The sequence below is a fragment of the Geotrypetes seraphini genome, chromosome 12 (assembly GCF_902459505.1).
Source record: "Geotrypetes seraphini chromosome 12, aGeoSer1.1, whole genome shotgun sequence".
In the NCBI taxonomy this organism is placed as follows: Eukaryota; Metazoa; Chordata; class Amphibia; order Gymnophiona; family Dermophiidae; genus Geotrypetes; species Geotrypetes seraphini.
In genome coordinates, this window is record NC_047095.1 from 116,263,463 (window position 1) to 116,285,972 (window position 22,510).

General features: G+C 46.4%; 2 protein-coding genes across 11 annotated transcripts in view; one reads left to right on the forward strand and one right to left on the reverse strand.

Annotated features, from left to right (window-relative positions):
* Positions 1 to 13,040, forward strand: part of SAPCD1 (suppressor APC domain containing 1) — a 35,375-nt gene extending 22,335 nt beyond the window's left edge. Inside the window, exons 2-6 of one of the 4 annotated variants that reach the window (XM_033917230.1) lie at positions 613 to 749; positions 3,895 to 4,038; positions 7,172 to 7,273; positions 8,390 to 8,500; positions 12,042 to 13,038. In XM_033917230.1, the coding sequence (XP_033773121.1) occupies positions 613 to 749; positions 3,895 to 4,038; positions 7,172 to 7,273; positions 8,390 to 8,500; positions 12,042 to 12,164 (617 nt within the window). In that variant the 3' untranslated portion in view covers positions 12,165 to 13,038. Of the gene's footprint in view, positions 1 to 612; positions 750 to 3,894; positions 4,039 to 7,171; positions 7,274 to 7,721; positions 7,778 to 8,389; positions 8,501 to 12,041 lie in introns of those variants that run through there. The other 3 variants (XM_033917233.1, XM_033917231.1, XM_033917232.1) reach the window with 3 other exon arrangements.
* Positions 13,041 to 18,304: 5,264 nt separating this feature from the next.
* VWA7 (von Willebrand factor A domain containing 7) overlaps positions 18,305 to 22,510 on the reverse strand; it is a 64,869-nt gene continuing 60,663 nt past the window's right edge. For 6 of the 7 annotated variants that reach the window (XM_033915219.1, XM_033915216.1, XM_033915217.1 and 3 more), the window contains 3 exons: positions 20,180 to 20,316; positions 19,049 to 19,214; positions 18,305 to 18,852 (listed from right to left, as the gene is read on the reverse strand). In XM_033915219.1, coding sequence (XP_033771110.1) covers positions 18,466 to 18,852; positions 19,049 to 19,214; positions 20,180 to 20,316 — 690 coding nt within the window. In that variant the 3' untranslated portion in view covers positions 18,305 to 18,465. The remainder of the gene's footprint in view (positions 18,853 to 19,048; positions 19,215 to 20,179; positions 20,317 to 22,510) is intronic. The other variant, XR_004536538.1, reaches the window with a different exon arrangement.

A 22,510-nucleotide genomic window follows, 5' to 3' on the forward strand; every position in this document is an offset into this window, starting at 1 on the left:
TAGGGATGCAAAAAGCGTTATAAATCTTTACAAATTGCGCTGGATGCAGTAGCCTGGGTGATAGAAGGATTGACTAGACGTGATCACATTACTCCTACATTACAAATGTTACATTGACTCTCCAATGAATGCAGAATATGGTACCAAATCATAACGCTGGCTTTTAAGGTTATAACAAATGCGTCACCTGTAATTGCGGCCACCCTCCGTTTACATCAGCCTCCCCGACTGCTACATTTCTCAACAGGCAATCCATCATGAGGAATGTAGAACTTCAATATTACATGTAGTAGCCCCAATATATTGGAATGCATTGCCTTTAAAGATTTGCGCACTGCGTGACGTGAAAGCGTGTAAAGTTTCTTTAAAAACGCTGCTATTTCAGCAAGCATTATTGACTGAGTTGAATAAGGAGGGCAGGAAGAGTTTAATATTAACGGCTCAGGTCATGATTTTAGTTAGGGGTAATGATGTGGATTGTGAGTTGTATTATATTGAACTATGCATGTTGTGATCCACCTAGCTTGCTAGAGATAGTGCGGAATATAAATTTTATCAATTAATTAGTGATAATCCTATATGATTGATCTCTTCCTCTCCTCCCCTATACAGGTGACCTAGCGAGGAAGAGCCTCACCCGCTCCCGCAGCATCAGTGGCCCCCTCACGCCGGTCTGCTGTCGCTACCAGGCTTGCTGGAGAGAGGAGTCCCGGCGCCATACTCTCACCCATGGGATTAACTACACCACAGTAAGTCAGAACAGCAACATCTCATCAAAACAGGGGGGGGGGATGGGCCATATCGGCCAAGATAAATGCAACCAGGTACGTTTACCATTTCTAAACACACAGAGGTGTTTCTAGAATGTGGCACTCAAGCTGTTGGGACACAAGAGTAAATTCGATAGAGTTACTCCCCTTTATCTACAATACCATTGGCTACCAGTAAATAATAGAATTAGGTTCACGGTATTACTTTTAACACACAAGGCATTAAATACTTCTGAGCCCTGTTATTTACAATCATTGACCATCCCTTATACACCTGGTCAGACGTTAAGATCTCTACAAGATGATAGATTAGTTATTCCATCAATTTCTAGAACAAAATGGGAATCGACACGTCATAAAGCATTTTTCTATCTTAGAAACATAGAAGATGACGGCAGAAAAGGGCTACAGCCCATCAAGTCTGCTCACTCTGCTTACCCACCCCCTGTCTATGCCCTAATGACCCAATTTCCTTATCTTGACCCTCGTAGGGATCCCACATGCGCCTAGTCGGTGGAATCAACTCCCACATAATATTCGCACTGAATTTAATTATAAGGCGTTCAAAAGACTTTTGAAAACATTTCTGTTTCAAGAGGCTTTTGGAGTCGATGCAACTCCAAATGAGCATATTCATTAATTCGAATGGTGAAAGGACACATGACTGACATATATGGGTTTGGGTTTTTTTTGGTGTGTGTTTGATTATGAGTATGAGTTTGAGAGATTGATCATGAGTGTGAGTTTAGATTATGAATGTATCTTGAGTGTGGATGAATTAGATCTTTCTTTATAGAATGGAGTTCCTTTTATTTTATTTTATTTCATGCAATTTATTGTAAGATGTAAAATATATTTTGCTGAGAACTTGTGAAAGCTTTGGCGGAATATCAAATGTTAATAAACACAAACATAGTTAAAATCTAAAGCTTTGGGCACAAAGACACACATTACAAGTTTCAAGTTTATTTAAAATTTGATGTACTGCTCTTCAAATATCTAAGTGGTGTACAGAGTTAACGAGATAAGGAGGAGGAGGGATGAAATAGATTAATCGATAGAAAAGTAATACATTACATGGGAAACACAAATGGAGGGGTAATAAAATCTGAAAAGAAATAATTTAATAAAATGATGAGAGTATGTAGATGTGGTTAAGGATTAAATGCATCTTTGAACAAGAAAGCTTTTAGATTGGATTTTAATTTATTTAAAGAGGGTTCTTTACAAAAGTACGTGGACTTTGTGTTCCATAGTCACAGAGAAGACTGATTTCTTTGTCGTATCATATATGACTCCCAGTTAGTAAATGACGGCAGATAAAGACCTGAACGGTCCATCCAGTCTGCCCATTAGTTATACCGCTTAGATCCTTTTGGTTCCGTTATGCGGTATATAAAGTTTTCCATAAACATATGTCTGGGTCATAGACTGTAAAGTCCGCCTGGTATTGTCCGAGGTTCCAAATGCTGAAGTTGCCGTTCCAAGCTCACTCCAGCCTATCCAACCATCCTGTTTGCAGGATATCTACCATAAAGTCTGGCCAGTAACATCCTCATGTTCCAAGTTAGTGGAGTTCCCATCGATGCCCTCCCCAGCCACTCCTACACCAAATCATCAGATATGGGACACAGACCATGCAAGTCTGTTAGATGTTCAGGGATTGCTTCAAGGAAGAAATTAGGGGATGGGTTAGTAGAGTGGGCAGACTTGGGCCGTGGCCCATTTCTGCCATCATCTTCTATGTTTCTATGATCTCCACAATGAATCTGCACAAGTCTGACTCAACCATTAGGCAAGGTTGGGTGATTGTCTAGAGCAGCAGCTTGGGGTGGAGGGCAGTAAAGAGCAGCTCCAGGGACACTAGGATCTTAGAAAATACCTACATATGATAAATGTAAACCGAAAGGAGGTATATCAAACCCATGACCCCTTTGCCCCCAAGCCCTCAGTTTAGCTAAGTTTCAAATAGACTCTCTTAGGGTATTAAGTGGAAACTGAGCATGTGTGAGGCATGCTACTGTTGGTGGCAGGAAGGGAGGCTGTCGATTTGCAGAGACAGCACTGGAGCATTTCCGGCCACGGATCTCATTGGCTGGTGGGGATTGGGCATCCCCGCCAGCCAGTCAAAGGATACTCCAGTTGTGGAGGGGGCTTGAGCCAAACGTTGGGGGATGCCAGCCTCTGAAGACCCCTCCATGGCTAGGCCACAGTCATACGCCTAAAATAGGCTTCCTGAGTCAGTAGATCAAGTTCCATATCTGGCTGTATTCAAATCTAGGCCAAAAGCCCACCTTTTTGATGCTGTTTTTAATTTCTAGTCACCTGTTCAGTAATTCCCTAATCCCTTATTTGTCTTGTTTATCTGCCTCAAATAGATTGTAAGCTCTGTCAAGCAAGGACCGTCTCATATGTGTTTAGTGTACGGCGCTGTATATGATAAACAGTAATAGTGACAGAGTGAGGCAGAAAGAGAAAGGAGGGATCAAAGAATTCAAGGAACAGCTTTCTTCCTCTTCCTATGCTTCCCCTGCAGCAATAGGCCAGTCTCCCTTCACTAGCGCTGACCGCACCCACCCCACACACCCCTGTGGAATCCTGAGCCACGGTACTTGAATCCACACCCAGGATCGCCGTTCCCACCACCACCCTTCGCTCTTCCAAATGGCGATCCACACAGCATACACCATACTCATCATCCCCTTCCAGGGCAGGATCCATGGCCGAGACGCACTTTGCTTCTTCACCTGGGTGAGATCTGCACACGAAATAACCCGTCACAACCTTTTCCAGCGTCAGTCTAACCCCAGGCCTGCCTGTACAGGTCTGGAGATTCTGCAAGCAATCATAGCAGAGAGAGAGAGAAGCATTCGTTTCAATAAAGTCATATGACATAACTTGTGTACGGGGCAAAAGGTGGACAGTGGGTATTTTATCCTTTCTACGATTAAAGTAATAAGATGTAACTCAAGCACAGGACCGTTGAGGGAAGGAAGATTTTATCCTTAATACGATGGGTAACTCATATATTGGGGGGGAGGGGATTACGAGGGGAAGAAGGATGAGCAGTCACTGGTCATGTAGAGAGTACTTACTGGCTGTTTTTGGATTTCCCAATCTCCAGTTGAAGCGGATGAAGTTGCTGGAGCAGGAGAGAGATGCATTATTGCAGGGGCTGGAGATGGTGGAGAAGGCCCGAGACTGGTACCATCAGCAGCTTTCCCAGGCACAGGACAGACGGCATACAGAAACCTGCAAGGCCAGCAATGTAACTGAACTATCACATATCATACGTGTGTGTATGTAGTGGGTATTTATCTAGAGCAGGGCTGCCCAAGTCTGGTCCTCAAGATCTACTGGCAGGCCAGGTTTTCAGGATATCCACAATGAATATGCATGAGAGAGATTTGCATATCAGGAAGACAGTGCAGGCAAATTTTTTTCATGCATATTCATTGTGGATATCCTGAAAACCTGGCCTGCCAGTAGATCTCAAGGACCGGACTTGGGCAGCCCTGATCTAGAGCATAGAGGTATGTATGGACGCTGTCACATAGGGCCAATGTTGTTCTGATGGACAGTGTAGTGCATCTGGCTCATAAAATGGGTCTGCATAAATATAAAAGCCCTTGTGTAGAGAGAGAGGGCTGGATTCTATCAATGATGCTCAAAGATAGGTGCTGGAAAAATCAGCGCAAAGTGCTGTTCTACATAACATAAGCTCAAAAGAGTTGCCATACTGGGACAGACTAAAAGTCCATCAGACTCGGTATCCTGTTTCCAACAATGGTCAGCGCAGGTCACAAGTACCTTTCCCCCCATACCGCTTTAAATCTTCACCAGCCTGAGTAGATTATCTGGCCTGCTGCTCGCGCCAGCATTGGCTTTCCCTCTGACATCACTTCCTGGCCCCATGACCCAGAAGTGATATCAGAGGGGAGTCAGGTTGGTGCGAGCAGCAGGCTGGAGAAGTTGCTCGTGCTGGTGAAGATCTAAAGAGGGGAAGGGAGGACGCAAGTGTGGCGTGGTGGTGAGGGGGGGGGGGGGGGCAGAGAGATGCCGGCACCCCCACCAAGACTGCATCCGGGGCAGTCTGCCCTGCACCTAGGGTTACCAGATTTTCCATTTGAAAATCCGGACCCCTAGTCCCGCCCAATTCCACCCATCCACCCCATCACACCCCAGTCCCGCCCAGGGCAAATCCAGACATCTGGTAACCCTACCCCCCTCCTTACTATGCAATTGCCTGGCAAGATCCCATGGAGTAAAACAGATTTTATGCTGCTTATCAGATTATGGACTTGGGGAAATCCACTGCTTATTCCTAGGATAAGCAGCAAAAAAATCTGTTTTACTCCATGGGATCTTGCAGTACGGGGGGTTCGTGGACTGCCCTGGGTGCCGTCTTGGTGGGGGTGCCGCCACGGATTCTACAATCTAATTTCTTGAACTCCTGAGGAGTTCGAGGAACCTGGTTTCGGAACTACCGATGTACACACACACATAGCCACCCTCATGTTCAGTGTGTCCATGTACTGTGTAGCCTCTTATAGGGACAGGACACACATCTGGGATTGATTTAGGTTTCACACTGTGGTAGTTAGGGAATAACTCGAGAGGGTTCAGAGGAGAGCGACACGTTTGATAAAAGGTATGGAAAACCTTTCATACACAGAGAGATTGGAGAAACTGGGGCTTTTTCCCCTGGAGGAGTTTCAAGTTTTATTTAAAATATTTGATATAATCGCAGTATCCAAATGCAATGCGATTTAAAAAAAATTAAAAAGAGAAAAAATAAAAAATTTCCAACAAACAGGACATTAAAGACAATTATGACATAAAAACACTGATGAAGAGGAGGGAGGGGGGGAAATGGATTAAATACAATTTGAAAATAAATAAAAAGGAAGGGTAAGGAAACAAAAGATTGGGGAACGGTACCCACTTAATTTCTACTTAACAGTGTTCCTTGTCCAGATAAATTCCAGGGAATGAGATAATGTGATTATGAAAAGGGTCAGTTAAAGGCGTCCTTAAACAGTCAGCTTTTTAGTAGGCCTTTAAATTTAGTAGGTAATTTTTCTTCTCTTATATTGAGAGGAAGAGAGTTCCAAATTTGGGGAGCTGAATCCCTCCTTGAATAGATCAAATCTCTCCTTGAATAAATAATTTTTAGTGAGGGACTTACCAGCAGGGATTTTTTTCTGATCTAAGAGATCTTAGAGGGGTGTATTATATTAAAAATCTTTCTAAAAATGCTGGGGCTTTGTTTACTAATATCTTATGGCAATTTTATAAGTGATTCTGTGGTTTACCGGTAACCAGTGATTTTCCTTTAACAATGGGGTTACATGATCAAATTTTTTCCCATTCATGATCATTTTTATTGCGGTGTTAGAGACCTACGAGATCATGAAGGGCATAGAGAAAGTGGAAAGGGACAGATTCTTCAAACTTTCGAAAACTACAAGAACGAGAGGGCATTCGGAAAAGATGAAAGGGGACAGATTCAAAACCAATGCTAGGAAGTTTTTCTTCACCCAACGGGTGGTGGACACCTGGAATGCGCTTCCAGAGGGCGTGATAGGACAGAGTACGGTATTATTAGAAAGGAGAGAGATATTATCTCTTTTAAAAAACTTTTAAAAACTTTTTTATTTAATGATGCTTTTAATGAATAATTTTTCTCTTATTTTACAACCCTTCTTTATGTTTTTTTCCTAATATATGTTTTTTTTCCTTCAACTTTAGAAAATATGTAACTTTTCCCCCCTTTCCTCCCTTTCTCATGTTTGTTTTTAATGTATTATTTAATTATTTAACAAATACGTGCTTTATTGTGTTTTTTTTTAATGTTTTACTAATATGTCTCAATGTTCTCTTATAACTTGTTTTTAAATGTACATCGCTTAGAATGTTTTAAATAGGCGATTCATCAAAAATAAAGTGAACTTGAACTTGAACTTGAACTTAAGGTTCAAGAAGGGATTGAACAATTTTCTGAAGGAAAAGGGGATAGAAGGGTATAGATAGAGGATTACTACACAGGTCCTGGACCTGTTGGGCCGCCGCGCGAGCGGACTGCTGGGCACGATGGACCTCAGGTCTGACCCAGCAGAGGCACTACTTATGTTCTTATGTTAATAAGACCAGTGGCAGGCAAACTTTTACAGTCTGTGCCTTGAAAATGGCAAGGACAGATGAAGTACGCATATGTTGCATCACATCATTTTGTGTGCTATGGGTTTGTCTTGTTGGGCAGACTGGTTGGACCATGTAGGGCTTTATGTGCCATCATCTACTAAGTTACTGTAGATTACTGTGCTTTTTCATGGGGTCAGAGCTCTTCTTATTTCCTCCAGCTTCTTTATTGCTCTCCCTACTTTCTCTCCTCCCTGCAGAATATTCTCTCTGAATGCTACACAAGCCACAGCTGCCTCCTTTTGACCAAGATCCAAGAAGCGAACCAGTGTCTCAGCCGCCTCATTTCATGTTCAGGACAGGTTAGTGCTGCTCACAGGATACCAGAAGACAAGAAAAAGAGCAAGGTGGGCAGGGCTGGGCAATTGTCCTGTGTCACAGAAGGCTCCAATCCCGCCTGAAGCTGAAGTTTCTGCCCTGGGCTCCACCATGCTTAACATCTGTCTTAGGCAACAGAATTTAAGGCTTGGTGTCACGATGCTGGAGTCTGCGCTCATTCTTGGGCTGTCCTTCTTTGAGCTCTGCTCAGTTATTACCCCTTCTGTAGCTTCATGGCTACTGCAGAGTGAGGGTAGCATACAATGCTCAAGCTGTGTTCATTCAGTGACTTGCTGATCGCATATCTTTTCAGACCTAACACCTCCTGAGCTTGATACCTTTGGGACTCTGCATTATGGGGATTGGGACTTGTATACTGCCTTTTTGTAGTTATATAGCCACACTAAAAGCAATTTTCCCTATCTGTCCTAGTGGGCTCACAATCTATCTGATGTACCTGGAGCAGTGGAGGATTAAGTGACTTACCTCAGGTCACAAGGAGCAGTGTGGAGTTTGACTCACAGGGGGCTGAGGCTGTAGCTCTAACTACTGAGCCACCCCTTCCTCCAATACAATATTAGACGTGAGCCAAGTATAGAAAATGAAGCCATTGTGACATCACTGATGAGCTTGGCTCTTAGGCATTGGTGGAATGAGGCATTATGACATCAGGGAAAGGGGTTGGGACTCAAAGCGGTTTACATACCGCAGGGATCTCAAAGTCCCTCCTTGAGGGCCGCCATCCAGTCGGGTTTTCTGGATTTCCCCAATGAATATGCATTGAAAGCAGTGCAGGCACATAGATCTCATGCATATTCATTGGGGAAATCCTGAAAACCCGACTGGATGGCGGCCCTCAAGGAGGGACTTTGAGACCCCTGCACAGGTACTTCAAGCAATTTTCCCCATCTGTCCTCGTGGGCTCACCATCTATCGAATGTAGCTGGGGCAGAAATTCCGATTGCAAATTGAGTAGGTGAAGTAGATCTTTGACATAGCTCAGCAATGAAACCGGTGAAGGGAAGAACAGCCACGGCTGACCCTGTCCTCTGCTAGCGCTCATGAAATGAGGGGATTTTCTCTGTCTCCCCCTGCTGCAGATAGACAGAATCACAGAGCATTCCTCCACCCGCTCTTCTCCCGTGAGAAAGAAGAGTTTCCATCAGCAGTCTCTGGCCACGTTGCACAAGCAGAATCAGCAGATGCAGAAGGTACCAGACCAGACTGAGGGGAGGGGGGAACAGAAGGGGGGGAGAAAAGAGTGCGTATGATGGGAGAAGTGATTAGCATATGATAAGAAAGAGAAGGCTGCTTACGATGGAGGAGTCAGTACATCGTGCGATGAGGAGAGACTGTAGGACGGGGGTAGGGAACTCCGGTCCTTGAGAGCCGTATTCCAGTCTGGTTTCCAGGATTTCCCCAATGAATATACATTGAAAGCAGTGCATGCAAATAGATCTCATGCATATTCATTGGGGAAATCCTGAAAACCCGACTGGAATACGGCTCTCGAGGACCGGAGTTCCCTACCCCTGCTGTAGGAGATGGGGGACACTGCATGTGATGAGAGACTGTGTGAGATTAGGACATTGCAGCATTTAATAAGGGGCTGTGTGGAGTGGGGGAGGCAGTGCAACCAGTGGTGTTGTAAGGGTGAGTGGCACCCGGTGGTGCCCCTTCCCCTCTCCCACCGCACGAGCGCCCCCTTCCCTTTCCCTGTACCTTTTAAACTTCTCTAGCGAGCAGCATGCTGCCCATGTCGATGTGGGCTCCCATTGACATCACCTAGGCAAGGGACCCGGAAGTGACGTCAGAGAGAGTGCCGAAAAGGTGCGGGAGAAGGCAAGGGGCGAGTGACAAGGAGAGGAGCGGGGAGCGAGCATACGGGCGGGCGAGCGAGCGAGCAGGGTGGGGCGGAGAGGAAGAGGGGTGCCGTCACACTCTTAGGAAGACTGCGCCCGGGGCGGACCACACCCCCCCTTAACTATGCCACTGGGTGCAACATATGATGGGGAAAGGGTGGGTGAATTGGGAGAAGCAAGGCAGCATGTGATGTGAGAGGCTGTGTGATATGGTGGGGGGGGGCGGTGGGCACAGTAATAAAGCTGACAAGCAAAACATTTGCAAACTTGGAGCCCCCCCCGCGATCCGGCATCCCCCCCAGCGATCCGGCTCTCCCCCCCCCGCTCGCATCTGCCCCCCCCCCCAGAATCTTGGAGAGAGCGAGACCAGAAGGCTTTGAGCATGCGCAAATGCTCAAAGCCAGTCCAGCCCAGCCCAGACCAGAAGAGGGAGGATCTCCGACGCACCGCCCAGCCCAGGCCGCGCCAGAAGAGGGAGGATCTTCGGGCACCGGCACCAGTGCCCAGTCGGGCTAAGAGATGTCATTGCCGTGCTCGGGGGGGGGGGATGTAGGATCGCGGTGGAGGGGTGGCAACGTGAGCGGGGGGAGGATGCCGGTTCGCAGGGGGGGATGCCGGATCGCGGGGAGTGGTATAGAGCAGCGTCGGTGGCCTCAAGGGGGGGGGGAATGGAGCAGCGCCAGTAGCCTCGGAGGGGGGGGGGGAGGAGGTGGAACCAATCAAAGCGAGTTTCCCTTACTTCCTAAGGGGAAACTTGCTTTGATATACGAGCAATTTGGTTTACGAGCATGCTTCTGGAACAAATTATGCTCGTAAACCAAGGTTCCACTGTAATTAGAAAAAAAAGCTGTGTGAATTAGGGAAAGGGAAGAGAATGGGGGACTTGTATACTGCTTTCTTGCGGCTTTGACATTCAAAGCGGTGGGCACTGGAGGATTAAGTGACTTGCTCAGGGTCACAAGGAGCAGCACCGGGATTTGATCTCGCAACCTCTGGGTACAGAGGCGGCAGCTCTACCAGTCTGTCCTAGTATGGTAATTCTTATGTGAGCTGAGCACAAGCCATTGTGACATCACTGACGAGGTTGGCTCTTAGGCATTGGTGGAATGAGGCATTATGACATCACAATCTCAGCTCTAGAATGTTGCTACTCTTTGGGTTTCTGCCAGGTACTTGGGACCTGGGTTGGCCACAGGATACTGGGCTTGGTGAGAGGGAAAGGGAGTGGGTCCTTGTATACTGCCTTTTTGTGGCTTTGGTATTTCAAAGCTGACCTTCAAAGCAGTGGGCACTGGAGGATTAAGTGACTTGCCCAGGGTCACAAGGAGCAGCAACAGGATTTGATCTCACGACCTCTGGGTGCAGAGGCAGTAGCTCTACCAGTGAGAGGAGACCAGTGGTGTAGCAAGGCACCCCCCTTCCCTTTCCCTGTACCTTTTTAACTTCTCCGGCGTGAGCAGCATGCTATCCACGTCGGTGTTAGCTTGCCCTTTGACATCACTTCCTATGCGCGGTTCCCGGAAGTGACGTCAGAGAGAGCGCCGTGGGCAGCAGCCTTGCGCTGGGGAAGTAAAAAAGGTACGGAGGAAGGCAAGGGGCAGGCACGCATGGGGCAAGGAGAGGAGCGAGGGGTGGGGGGGGGCGGAGAGGAGGAGGTGGGGTGCCATTGTGCCCTTAGAGCAGCAAGATTCCATGCTACCAATCCAGGGCAAGCAGTGGCATCCCCCATGTCTTTCTCAATAACAGACTATGGCCTTTTCCTCCAGGAACTTGTCCAAACCTTTCTTAAAACCAGCTAAGCTCTCCGCTCTTACCACAACCTCTGGAAGGAGAGACTGTGTGACACAGATAATGGCAGTGCAGCTTGTGATGTGGAAGAGAAGGCTGTGTGAGGCAGTGCAGGATGTCATACAGAGGGAGGGGACAGTTTTCCCAAATCATTCCTGGAGTACCTCCTTGCCAGTCAGGTTTTCAACATATCCACAGTGAACACGCACGAAAGAGCTTTGCACATAATGGGAGTCCGTGTATGCAAATCAAGTTCATGCGTATTCATTGTGGATATCCTGAAAGCATGACTCGTAAGGGGCACACCAGGACCAGCTTCGGAAATAGTGAGCTAGGGAGGCAGTGCAGCACGTGAAGGAAGGCCAAGGAGGGAAATCAGCGTACACAGTGGGCGCTTGCTTTGATCTTTACTCCCAGTCCTCGAGGGCTCAGGTTAGGTTTTTAGGATATCCCTAATGAATATACATGAGGCAGATTTGCATGCCTACAACCTCCATTTAAGGCAAACCTATTTCATGCATATTCCTTAGAATCCTGACGACCTAACCTGAAAACTCAACTAAACCTTAAGTTTCTATACCGCATCCTCTCCATAATTATAGAGCTCGGCACGGTGTACAAAAACTTAATATAAGGAAGGAACAGCATAATGGGGTTGGAGGTTGAGTATAGGGGGGAAGAGAGCCTTACATTTTTGTGAATAGCCTAGTTTTTAGATGCTTTCGGAATAGTTGGAAGGAGCCCAGATTCCGTAGCGGGGCCGAAAGGTTATTCCCAAGCCCTGTGATTCTGAAGAAGAGAGATTTCCCTAATCTTCCCGCAGAGAGGATACCTTTTAGCGAGGGGAAGGATAGTTTATCGGGACTTGAGGAGTTCCAAGATAGTGGAATTAGGGGAGGGAGGATGCCGTGTAGGATCTTGAAAGCTAGGCAGGCGCATTTAAAATTTAAAACCTGTAGGTGGCCCTTGAGGACTGGGAATGAAGACCAAGGAACTAGGGTGGGGTATTCAGCACCACACAAGCGCAGTCCTCTCTCTGCCCCCACCTCATTATTCCTGCTCCCCCTTTCATTATCTCACCCCCCTCCCCCCCCACCTCCAGGAACTGTCAGAGAAGAATGAGCTCATCTTCCAGCTGGAACAGGAGAAGGCTACGCTCTCCCGGCAACTGTGTGATTCCGGGACAATTCCACGACGGTGGTGCCAGGACTCTGTGCTCATCTAGGACTGTCTCAGACCACCACCATCACCACCCCAAGCCAGGGGGGGGGGCTTCCTCACTCTTTTTATACCATCTCTTAAACTAGGGGGTGGGAGGTACTGTGAAGAAACACCCAGTAAAGCATACAAGAGCAATTCCATAAATTGGTGCTTCATTTTAGGTACCACAAGGGGGCGCACTTAGCACCAATTCTATAACAGCTTAAAGGTGCAGCCGAGTCATTACCGAATACTGGTGCAAAGCGGCTTTGGCATGCCAAAGATCAGGAGCACCAGATCAATGGCTGGTGCAAGTTCTAAGCTGCACATGTCACTTGGTAGCACGCCCATACTGCACCCTTTAACACCCCCTTGCAGATCCTTGCTATGCAAATTAGGCGCTAACAGCACCAAAAACTTGCGCACATAACTGCAAATTATTGGCATAGATAGTGCACAGAAAGTGCTAGCTTTCTGTGGATCTGGTGCACTATTGGTGTCTGTAGTTAGGCACGTTTATAGAATGAGAGGGAGAATGTATATATAAATATGTGTGTACACAGAGCCAGCTCAGCTTTTCAGCAGAACCAGGCAGTCACTTAGGGGAGTAACCACTAGGGGGTGCCAAAGGCAAAACCTGTTCCTAACAACCCCCCCAAAAAAACCAGCAGGAAGGGTGGGCATTCTCACCAGTATAATGATGGGAAAGAAATGGCCTAGAATATGTATATAGATGACAAGAGATGATTTTAGAATGTGTTTGCTATGCTTTTGTACTGATATTGTAATAATTTTATGAATATTTTATTGTAATCTGCATAGGTTTTATGTGGAATAAAAATTTTAAAATAAATATTCTGTGCATTTATTAACATACATGGATACACGTGTACAGTATAGCTTGCTCTATGTCAGTGGTTCCCAAACCTGTCCTGGAGGACCCCCAGGCCAGTCGGGTTTTCAAGATAGCCCTAATGAATATGCATGACAGAGATTTGCATATAATGGAGATGCCAGGAATGCATTAGGCCTATCTTGAAAACCCGACTGGCCTGGGGGTCCTCCAGGACAGGTTTGGGAACCACTGCTCTATGTCAATGCTTCCAGAGAAGCCTGGTTATCCAGCTCCAGGCTAGAGATTTTAGGACAGTCCTTGATTTCTGATCACCCCACCTTGGTGCATTATGGGACTTGCAGCACTGATTTCAGTGGGCAGGATCAGACACTACAAATTCTGTACTGCTTTGGAATATAAGTTCAAACTTAGAACTGGATAAGCAACCACCAGTCTTGATCTAGGTAACTTGGCATCTCTGTGCTTCCCAACCCTTTCCTGGAGGCATACCCAGCTAGTCAGGTTTTCAGGAGTACCACAATGAATTATACATGAAATAAATTTGCAGTTGTTGGAGGCCCATTGTGTGATAATATTTCTCATGCATATTCGTTGTGATAATTCTGAAAACCTGATTCACTAGGTCAGGGGTGTCAAAGTCCCTCCTCGAGGGCCGCAATCCAGTCAGGTTTTCAGGATTTCCCCAATGAATATGCAGGAGATCTATTTGCATGCACTGTTTTCATTGTATGCTAATAGATCTCATGCATATTCATTGGGGAAATCCTGAAAACCCAACTGGATTGTGGCCCTCGAGGAGGGACTTTGACACCCCTGCACTAGGTGTTCCGGAGAACGGAATGAAACAGCCAGTGGTTCCCAAACCTGTCCTGGGGGACCCCCAGCCAGTCAGGTTTTCAAGATATCCCTAATGAATATGCATGAGAGAGATTTGCATACCTGTCACTTCCATTATATGCAAATCTCTCTCATGCATATTCATTAGGGATATCTTGAAAACCTGACTGGCTGGGGGGTCCCCCAGGACAGGTTTGGGAACCACTGACATAAAGCCTCGACATGTATGTATTTTGATCTACGCCGCCTGCATCAGGAGTCTATGTACACAGATTTACACAAAAACATTTAAAAAAAAAAAAAGACAAACAATGAACACATCGTTATAAACGTCTGATTCGGCTGAGGAAACTTAGACGTGGAATTGCACCCGCTCTGTTGAAGGTTTGGTTGCTCCCTAATGTGAACAGTTGCAAGACAATAGAGGTCTGCATTTATACGATCTAGACCACTGCCGGTCCACAGAAATTTCCTGCCGGTCCACAGGGCATCAGGCCCAAAACAGTGTTCTTCAAACGCCGGTCCACGGTGCGATCGATGCGGCGTTATCTTCGAGCCAGCTCCCTCTTCCTAACTGATTCAGTGCACAAAGCCACAGGCAGTGGCTCCTACGAGCATCCTGCATCTGAACCGGAAGCCTTCTCTCTGACGTTGCAGCGTCAGAGGGAAGGCTTCCAGATGAGACACGGGACGTGCAAGGTACAATTAGTACTATTATGGGGACGGGGTCTGGGGTGGAGATTGGGTAGAGATGGGCGGGGTCTGGCCCACGACTTAGCCAAGTGTTCTTCAACCGCCGGGCCACAGACCGATGCCGGTCCACAGAATAATTCTTTTATTTCTGCCGGTCCATAGGTGTAAAAAGGTTGAAAAACACTGATCTAGACCTTTATTAAGATGTCATAGAAACATAGAAACATAGAAAAAGCGGCAGAAAAGGGCTATAGCCCACCAAGTCTGCCCATTCCAAGTATCCCCCCCCTGAATTTACTCCCTTAAAGATCCCACATGAGTATCCCATTTTTTCTTAAAATCCGTTACGCTACTGGCCTTTATCACCTGGGGTGGGAGTCTGTTCCAATGGTCCACCACTCTTTCGGTGAAGAAGTACTTCCTGGGATCGCCATGAAACTTCCCTCCCCTGATTTTCAGCGGATGCCCTCTGGTGGTTGAGGGTCCCATGAGCCAGAAGATATCATCTTCTGACTCGATGCGTCCCGTGATGTATTTATACGGTTCAATCATATCTCCCCGTTCTCTTCTTTCCTCAAGTGAGTACAGCCGCAACTTCTTTAGTCTTTCTTCATATGTGAGATCCTTGAGCCCCATGACCATCCTGGTGGCCGTTCGCTGAACCGACTCGATCCTCAGCACGTCCTTTCGGTAGTGTGGGCTCCAAAACTGAACACAGTACTCTAAGTGAGGCCTCACCATGGCTCTGTACAACGGCATCATAACCTCAGGTCTCCTGCTGACGAAACCTCTACGGATACACCCTATCATTTGTCTTGCCCTGGAGGAAGCCTTCTCCACTTGATTGGCAACCTTCATATCCTCGCTAATGATCACTCCTAGATCGCGTTCCGCCGTAGTTCTAACCAAGGTCTCACTATTTAGTACATAAGTTCTACGGGGGTTTCTCCTGCCCAAGTGCATTATCTTGCATTTTTTAGCATTGAAGCCTAGCTGCCAAGTTTTTGACCATTGTTCCAGCAGTAGTAGGTCGTGTGTCATATTATCAGGTAATAAGCATCTGCCTACTATGTTACAAAGTTTGGCATCGTCGGCGAACAGTGATACCCTTCCTCTAAGTCCTTTCGTCATATCTCTTATGAATGTCATGTCGAGTCTTTAGGTGAAACCAATAAACACTACAGAACACAAGAAGCCACCTTCGCTGTTTCATTCCATTTCTCCGGTGGTTATACTCCTATCACTATCCAGGAGAGGGTTGAGAAGCACAGAGCTATGAGCCTTGGTTTCTTGTAAGAGGAAACCAAAAAAAAACAAACCACTTCCGGCTCACCACACAATTGTTTCCCACGTATTCACCTTTATAGGACCCCCAGGGACCCCTGAAGAAGACTTTTTGACGAAACGCGGACCGTGTTGGGTCCTGTATCCCTAGCGGACTAGGTCCTTTAAGGCTCTTATGTGGATGATTTATTTTTATGTGGATGGAATTATTTTATGTGGATGATTCCAGTGTACCTTTGGAACTTTGACACTTTCAAATAAAGTCCATTTAGGAACATCGTCACTCCACAGAGTTGTTTTTGGGTTTTTTTTTTGTTTTCTCTGGATTTTCTTCTTTGTGGATATTTTGGGGTAAATTCCTTTTGTTTTTTTCTTGTAAGAGGAACCTGACTGGTTGGGTGTAGAATCTGTATGAATGAGAGAGACTGTGAAGTGCTGGGCCTAACAAATCTCCTGCATGCATATTTATTAGGGATATACTGAAAACCTGAGCTGTTGGTGGCTGTCGAGTGAAGACCAAGGCTCCATGGGTAAGAACAGCCTTACTGGGTCAGAGCAATGGTCCATCAAGCCCAGTAGCCCGTCCTCACGGTGGCCAATCCAGGTCCCTAGTACCTGGCCAAAACCCAAGGAGTAGCAACATTCCATGCTACCGATCCAGGGCAAGCAGTGGCATCCCCCGTGTCTGTCTCAATAACAGACTATGGACTGTTCTTCCAGGAAGTTGTCCAAACCTTTCTTAAAGCTTTTCCAGTCATGTGCATTCTTCCAGATGTGGCTGGAAAGGACATGCAGTTTACACTGCAGGCCAGGGTTAATGAGGAAGGGAGAAAAAGCAGGGACAAATTCAGAAAGAAGGAGCAGCTGTAGGAGGTACAGGATCCAAGAGGATATATGAACAGCTGTATTCTATGGCAAGCTTCAAAGTCACTTTTACAGTACCTCCAAAAATGCATTCCACCCTCCCGCCCCAGGTCCTTAATGAGAAGGGACACATCATCCGAAAATAACTCTTTATTGGACAGGGTGGGGTGCGTCTTTCTTCTCCCTATCCCCCTTTTCCTCTGGCTCACAGCAAGATTTGGGACCATTTCATTCTGCTTCACGTCCCTCCATAGTTAACCCCTGTTAGGGAGCATTGCAAAGAATTTTCAGGACCTCAGAGACACCCTACTGTGCATGCAGTGTAACAGCCCAAAAGTTAAGACCTTTTAGAACGTATCAGAGAGGGATCGTATTTGGAAGAAACGACTCCCCCTAAAGAGCTACCTCTCTTCCAGTTTCTCCATCCTCCTGTCCTGGTGGCAGAACCTCTGTACTTCGAGAAGATTCATTTTTTAAAAATTTCTCTCTCAAGCGTAGGTTCTTCCTGCCTACTGCGTCCGCTGGGCAGCTGCAGGAACTCTCCACAGCTCAAGGGTGAAAGGGTACCTCTTTATAGCTCACCCCTAGCAGCATTCCTCCATTACCTAGCTACATTAAATCCTCTGGAAAAATGAAACTTTTAAGAGCAATCAAAAGCCACTGGGAAACAGCTGCTCTACACAGAATGGACACAAGCTGGCAGGATTGCTCGATAGATGAGGGCAAGAAAATTGGCATCTGTACCCGTGTTAATTTTTCCAACTCTGCTCCATCACGATGTAAGCAAACTTTCACCAACCCTATGTTATAAACCAGTTGCTATTAGCCCTGGTGTTCTTTCATCTTCCACATTGTCCTTCAATGACCACCTCCAATCCTTGGTTAAAAAAATGCTTTTTCAGCCTTCACATGCTGAGGAAAGTTAGATCCTGCTTCCATCAAAAACATTTTACCCTCCTTGTCCAATCCATCATACTTTCCAGATTGGACTATTGCAACTCTATCTACTTAAGCCTAACTAAGAAAAACCTCCACAGACTCCAACAGATTCAGAATGCCGCGGCCAAGCTCATCTTCGCTAAAAGTAAATTTGACCATGTCTCCCCGCTCCTGGCCAAGCTCCACTGGCTTCCGATAATCGCCAGGGTCCACTATAAATGCGCCTGTTTAACTTTCAAAATCCTATATGGTATCCTCCCTCCCTTTATCCCTCTTTCTTGGAATTCCTCAAACCCTAATACCACCAGATCCTCCCACAAATTAAAACTATCCTTCCCCTCGCTAAAAGGCATTTCCCACACAGGAAAGCTGGGGACCTCCCTCCACTTCAAAATCACTGAGCTCTGGAACAACTTTACCTCCCCTCTTTGGAACTTGAGCTCCCTCCATCTGAAAACCTGGCTTTTCTCAAAAAATGTAAGTCTCCCTCCAACTTTGATATCCCAAGTCCTCAAAAACTCTTCATATCTGGCATCCCAAGTCCTCTAAATATTCTTCACACTTCGACCTCTAACCCTCTGTTGTAGTTCCTTCCTATTTCTCCTACTGTAAACCGCGTCAAGCTCTACAAACGTGGAGATGATGCGGTATACAAACCTAAGGATTAGATTAGATTAGATCTTGCCTCTTCAGTGTAGATTTTAATCTGAACAGTGTGGACTGGGGGGGGGTAGGGGGGTGGCATAGACTCTGCTGTGCATTCGGTGAGCTGAAATCCACTCAAGTCATTTTTTCCCCCTCTCTGGCATACTATGACCCTGGCATATGAGGAAAAAAAACCAATTGACTTCCCTTATGTCTTCAGAACCCCCCAAAACATAATTAACAACAGTGTAGGTAGTGTCCATCGGGTGAGGGGCAAATCACCTATGGAAGAGGAAGCTGGTGCGGGCACAGCGACCCCCAGCCGGCAAAGGCTGGCGACTCCTAGGCGGTTGGTGAAAACAAGGTCCGTTTCTGGGGAGCAACAGTCAGCAGTGTACACGGCTCTCTCCTTGATACCGTCTGAGCTGTAGGACACAGTCCCTGTGCCAGATGCCACCTGCATGTCCCGAACGCCCACCGTATCCCATACCCTTGCTGCCACAGTCCATAATTCGTGCCCACAGAAGGAGGGGAGACCACTGCAGTTGTGTTCCAGGGAGATCACAGAGCAAGTAGTAGGAGACATTCTTACATGCTGAGGAATTAAAAAAAAAAAAAAAAAAAAAAGAGTCAGCATATTAATCAATTAAAAAGACAAAGGCTAATTCATCTTTAAGATATCTTTTAAAACTTCATGTCCTTAAGTGATTATTGAAAGAGGCCTAGGATCTGTCACCTCTAGCGCACCACAGAGGACTGGGAGATTCAGGAATGAAACTGAGACCTCTAACCTTGGGGTTTTCGGTGACCAAGAGCTGAAGAAAAGCGAAAGCTGTCTGAGCTGTGTCTGCAGAATCTGCCCGTACTGTCAGCAGCGCCGTGGAGCCTGGCTTGGTGTCCTGGGAAACCAGCAAAGAGATCTCCCCCATTACTGTCTCATTCCTACCCACAAAGGCTCTAGCGGGGGGAGAGAATGATGGAGACACAAGGCATTTACACAGGTTGTTAAATTGAGAAAAAGTACCCCGGTTAGTCAACCCCTTCAACTGTACTCATCCCCTGTGTTCATCCCCCTACTCCTGTACTGCGCAAAGGAAGTGATGTCAAAGGGAGAGCCGACAGGGTCGCGAGGAGCACATCGTTGACTACTGCAAGCAACAACTTCAACTAGAGATACAAGGGCAGGGAAGAGGGGGGGGGGCGCGATCAGCAAGCGGAATTGGGGAAGGAGCAAGGGGGTGCGCGGCAGGCGGGAGCAGAGACGAGGGCAGGGAAGGAGTGCCACCACCTCTCGCCCTCGCTATGCCACTGCTTCAGACGGTGTCAGGTCAAAAGCGTGCTGGGACAAAGGCGCGAGCAGACAATTGAGCGCAGCATGGAGGCGCGCGCCGAAGAAAATTACTGTTTTTAGGGTTCCGACGGGGGGGAGCGTGGGGGGGAACCCCCCCACTTTACTTAATACAAATCACGCCTCGTTGTGGGGGCGTTGTGGGGGGTTTGGGGGGTTGTAACCCCCCCAATTTTACTGAAAACTTCACTTTTTCCCTGTTTTTAGGGAAAAAGTTAAGTTTACAGTAAAATGTGGGGGGTTACAACCCCCCAAACCCCCCACAATGCCGGCGCGATTTGTAGTAAGTAAACTGGGGGTGCTCCCCAACAAAACCCCCCGTCGGAGCCCCTAAAAACAGTAATTTTCTTCGGCGCGCGCCTCCGTCTTGCGCTCAGTTGTCGGCACGCGCCTTTGTCTTCCGCGTTGTTGTCTATGAACCGCTTCAGACACACTAAAATGAGATACGAGTCTTTGACTCACCCCCCCCACACTGACATTCTTTACATAAACCCAAGCCGCAAACCCAGCGACTGGCTGCTAGCACGTAGGCTGTGAATCCTCCAGATGTGAATGGAGGGATGAAAACCCATACCTGGAATGTGAGGAATTCACAGTGCAGGCTTGCTCACAATTCAGCGTCAGGGTGAAGTCTGTTGGCAGGCCATAGTTGGTCAGCCTGAAGAGAGCGCTATGTTGAAATCCAGGTATTAAAGGGGTACTGCTGATTATCTGAAAGCAATAAACAGGCAAACTACGTTACCATACTTTCATGCATATAACATCAAGTTTCAAGTTTCAAGTTTTCAAGTTTCAAGTTTAATAAAATTTGATGGTTCGCCTATTAAATCTAAGCGAATTACATAGTAAAAAGGATAGTAGTATAAAACAGTAAAACAAGTTATTTTACATTAACAATTTTCAAAGGGCTATGACAGATTGACAATACAGACGAACTAAGAAACATTAGGAGAGAACATTAGGGAATAAAAGTTACAAATTGTTGTTTCCTCAAGGGAAGAAAGGGGTATGGTATGGGTAGGACCAAACGATTAGGTTGGGGAAAATGTGTGAGGACGTATTATTTATTTAAATGTACGCAGAAAAGTTATTCTAAAGGTTAAATGAGGATTTGAGGAGATATGTTTTTAGATTAATTTTAAATAAGTTAAGATCTTTGATGTTTCTGATATATAGGGGGAGGGTATTCCAGATAAGAGGTGCCATAACTGAGAAGATGTCATGGCGTCTAGTTCCTATTATTTTCAATGAGGGGACCATTAATAGACCTTGAGTATTGGACCGAAGTGAACGTTTTGAAGTATGAGGAATTAGGAGCCGATCTATAAACTGTGGTTCATTAGTATCTAGTGTTTTAAATACCAGTAATGCTATTTTATATGTTGTACGTTGGTTGATGGGCAGCCAATGAGATTCTATGAGATAGGGAGTTACGTGATCGTATTTTTTCCCATGGTGAATTATTTTAATGGCGATATTTTGTATTATTTGTAATCGTCTTTGATCCTTCTGGGTGAATTATAGGCTTTTTGACAATCTGAGTGACCCCCCTGCATGCTATGTGCATGAGTGTGTGATACCAGGGGGGGGATGTTCTACATTTTATATTCCTCCTTCTCTCCATGCAAATCCTGCATCTCCCTCCCCCCTCCCTGCAGTCCTCCATACCTTTTTTCCACCGGCTCAGTGGACGGCCACCAGGATGATCTCGGGGCTCAAGGGTCTCTCGTACGAAGAGAGACTGAACAAATTGCAGTTCTACACTCTCGAGGAACGTAGGGAGAGGGGAGATGTGATCGAAACATTTAAGTACCTCACGGGACGTGTCGAAGTGGAAGATGATATTTTCGTTCTCAAGGGACCCTCGGCCACAAGAGGACACCCGCTTAAACTCAGGGGCGAAAAATTTCATGGCGACACCAGAAAGTATTTCTTCACAGAGAGAGTGGTTGGTCATTGGAACAAGCTTCCAGCGCAAGTGATCGAGGCAGACAGCGTGCCAGACTTTAAGAATAAATGGGATACCCATGTGGGATCCCTACAAGGGTCAAGATAAGGAAATTGGGTCATTAGGGCATAGACAGGGGGTGGGTAAGCAGAGTGGGCAGACTTGATGGGCTGTAGCCCTTTTCTGCCATCATCTTCTATGTCTATGTTTAAGTGATCCAGACAGGCAGCCTTCACTCAGCACTGGTGCCTTTTATTTCTGACTCCAAAACAGGAAGTTACATCAGAGCAGGAGGTCTCAATGCCCCTCCTTGAGGGGCTGCAATCCAGTCGGGTTTTCAGGATTTCCCCAATGAATATGCATGAGATCTACGTGCGTGCACTGCTTCCAATGCATATTCATTGGGGAAATCCTGAAAACCCGACTGGATTGCGGCCCTCGAGGAGGGACTTTGAGATCCCTGATCAGAGCAACCCAAAGAGTAGCAGCCTTTCATACAGAATCTCAAAGAATAGCAAGATTCCAGAATCCCAGAGAGTAGCAACATTCCATGCTACCGATCCAGGGCAAGCAGAGGCTTCCCCCAGGTCTTAATAACAGACTTTTCTTCCAAGAATTTGTCCAAACCTTTTATAAAACCAGCTACGCTATCCGCTTTTACCTCAACCTCTGGCAACGCATTCCAGAGTTTAACCACATAGTTTTAAAATAATGTTAAACTGCATTGGTTACCTGTTAAGTTTGCATGCGTCCTTTATAAAGTGCTGAACGGTCTCACTCCATTTTATTTGGTAGAATGATTTCAGTTCACTAATTTTTATGCCCTACCCTAAGAACCAATAATTTAACCTTCCCTACAGTTCAAGGACGATCGAGGTGTTGTTATGTAGATAAATTGTTCTCTTTTCAGGCAGTGCAGTTATGGAAGGAGTTTTTTGGTTGGTTTTACAGTCCAGT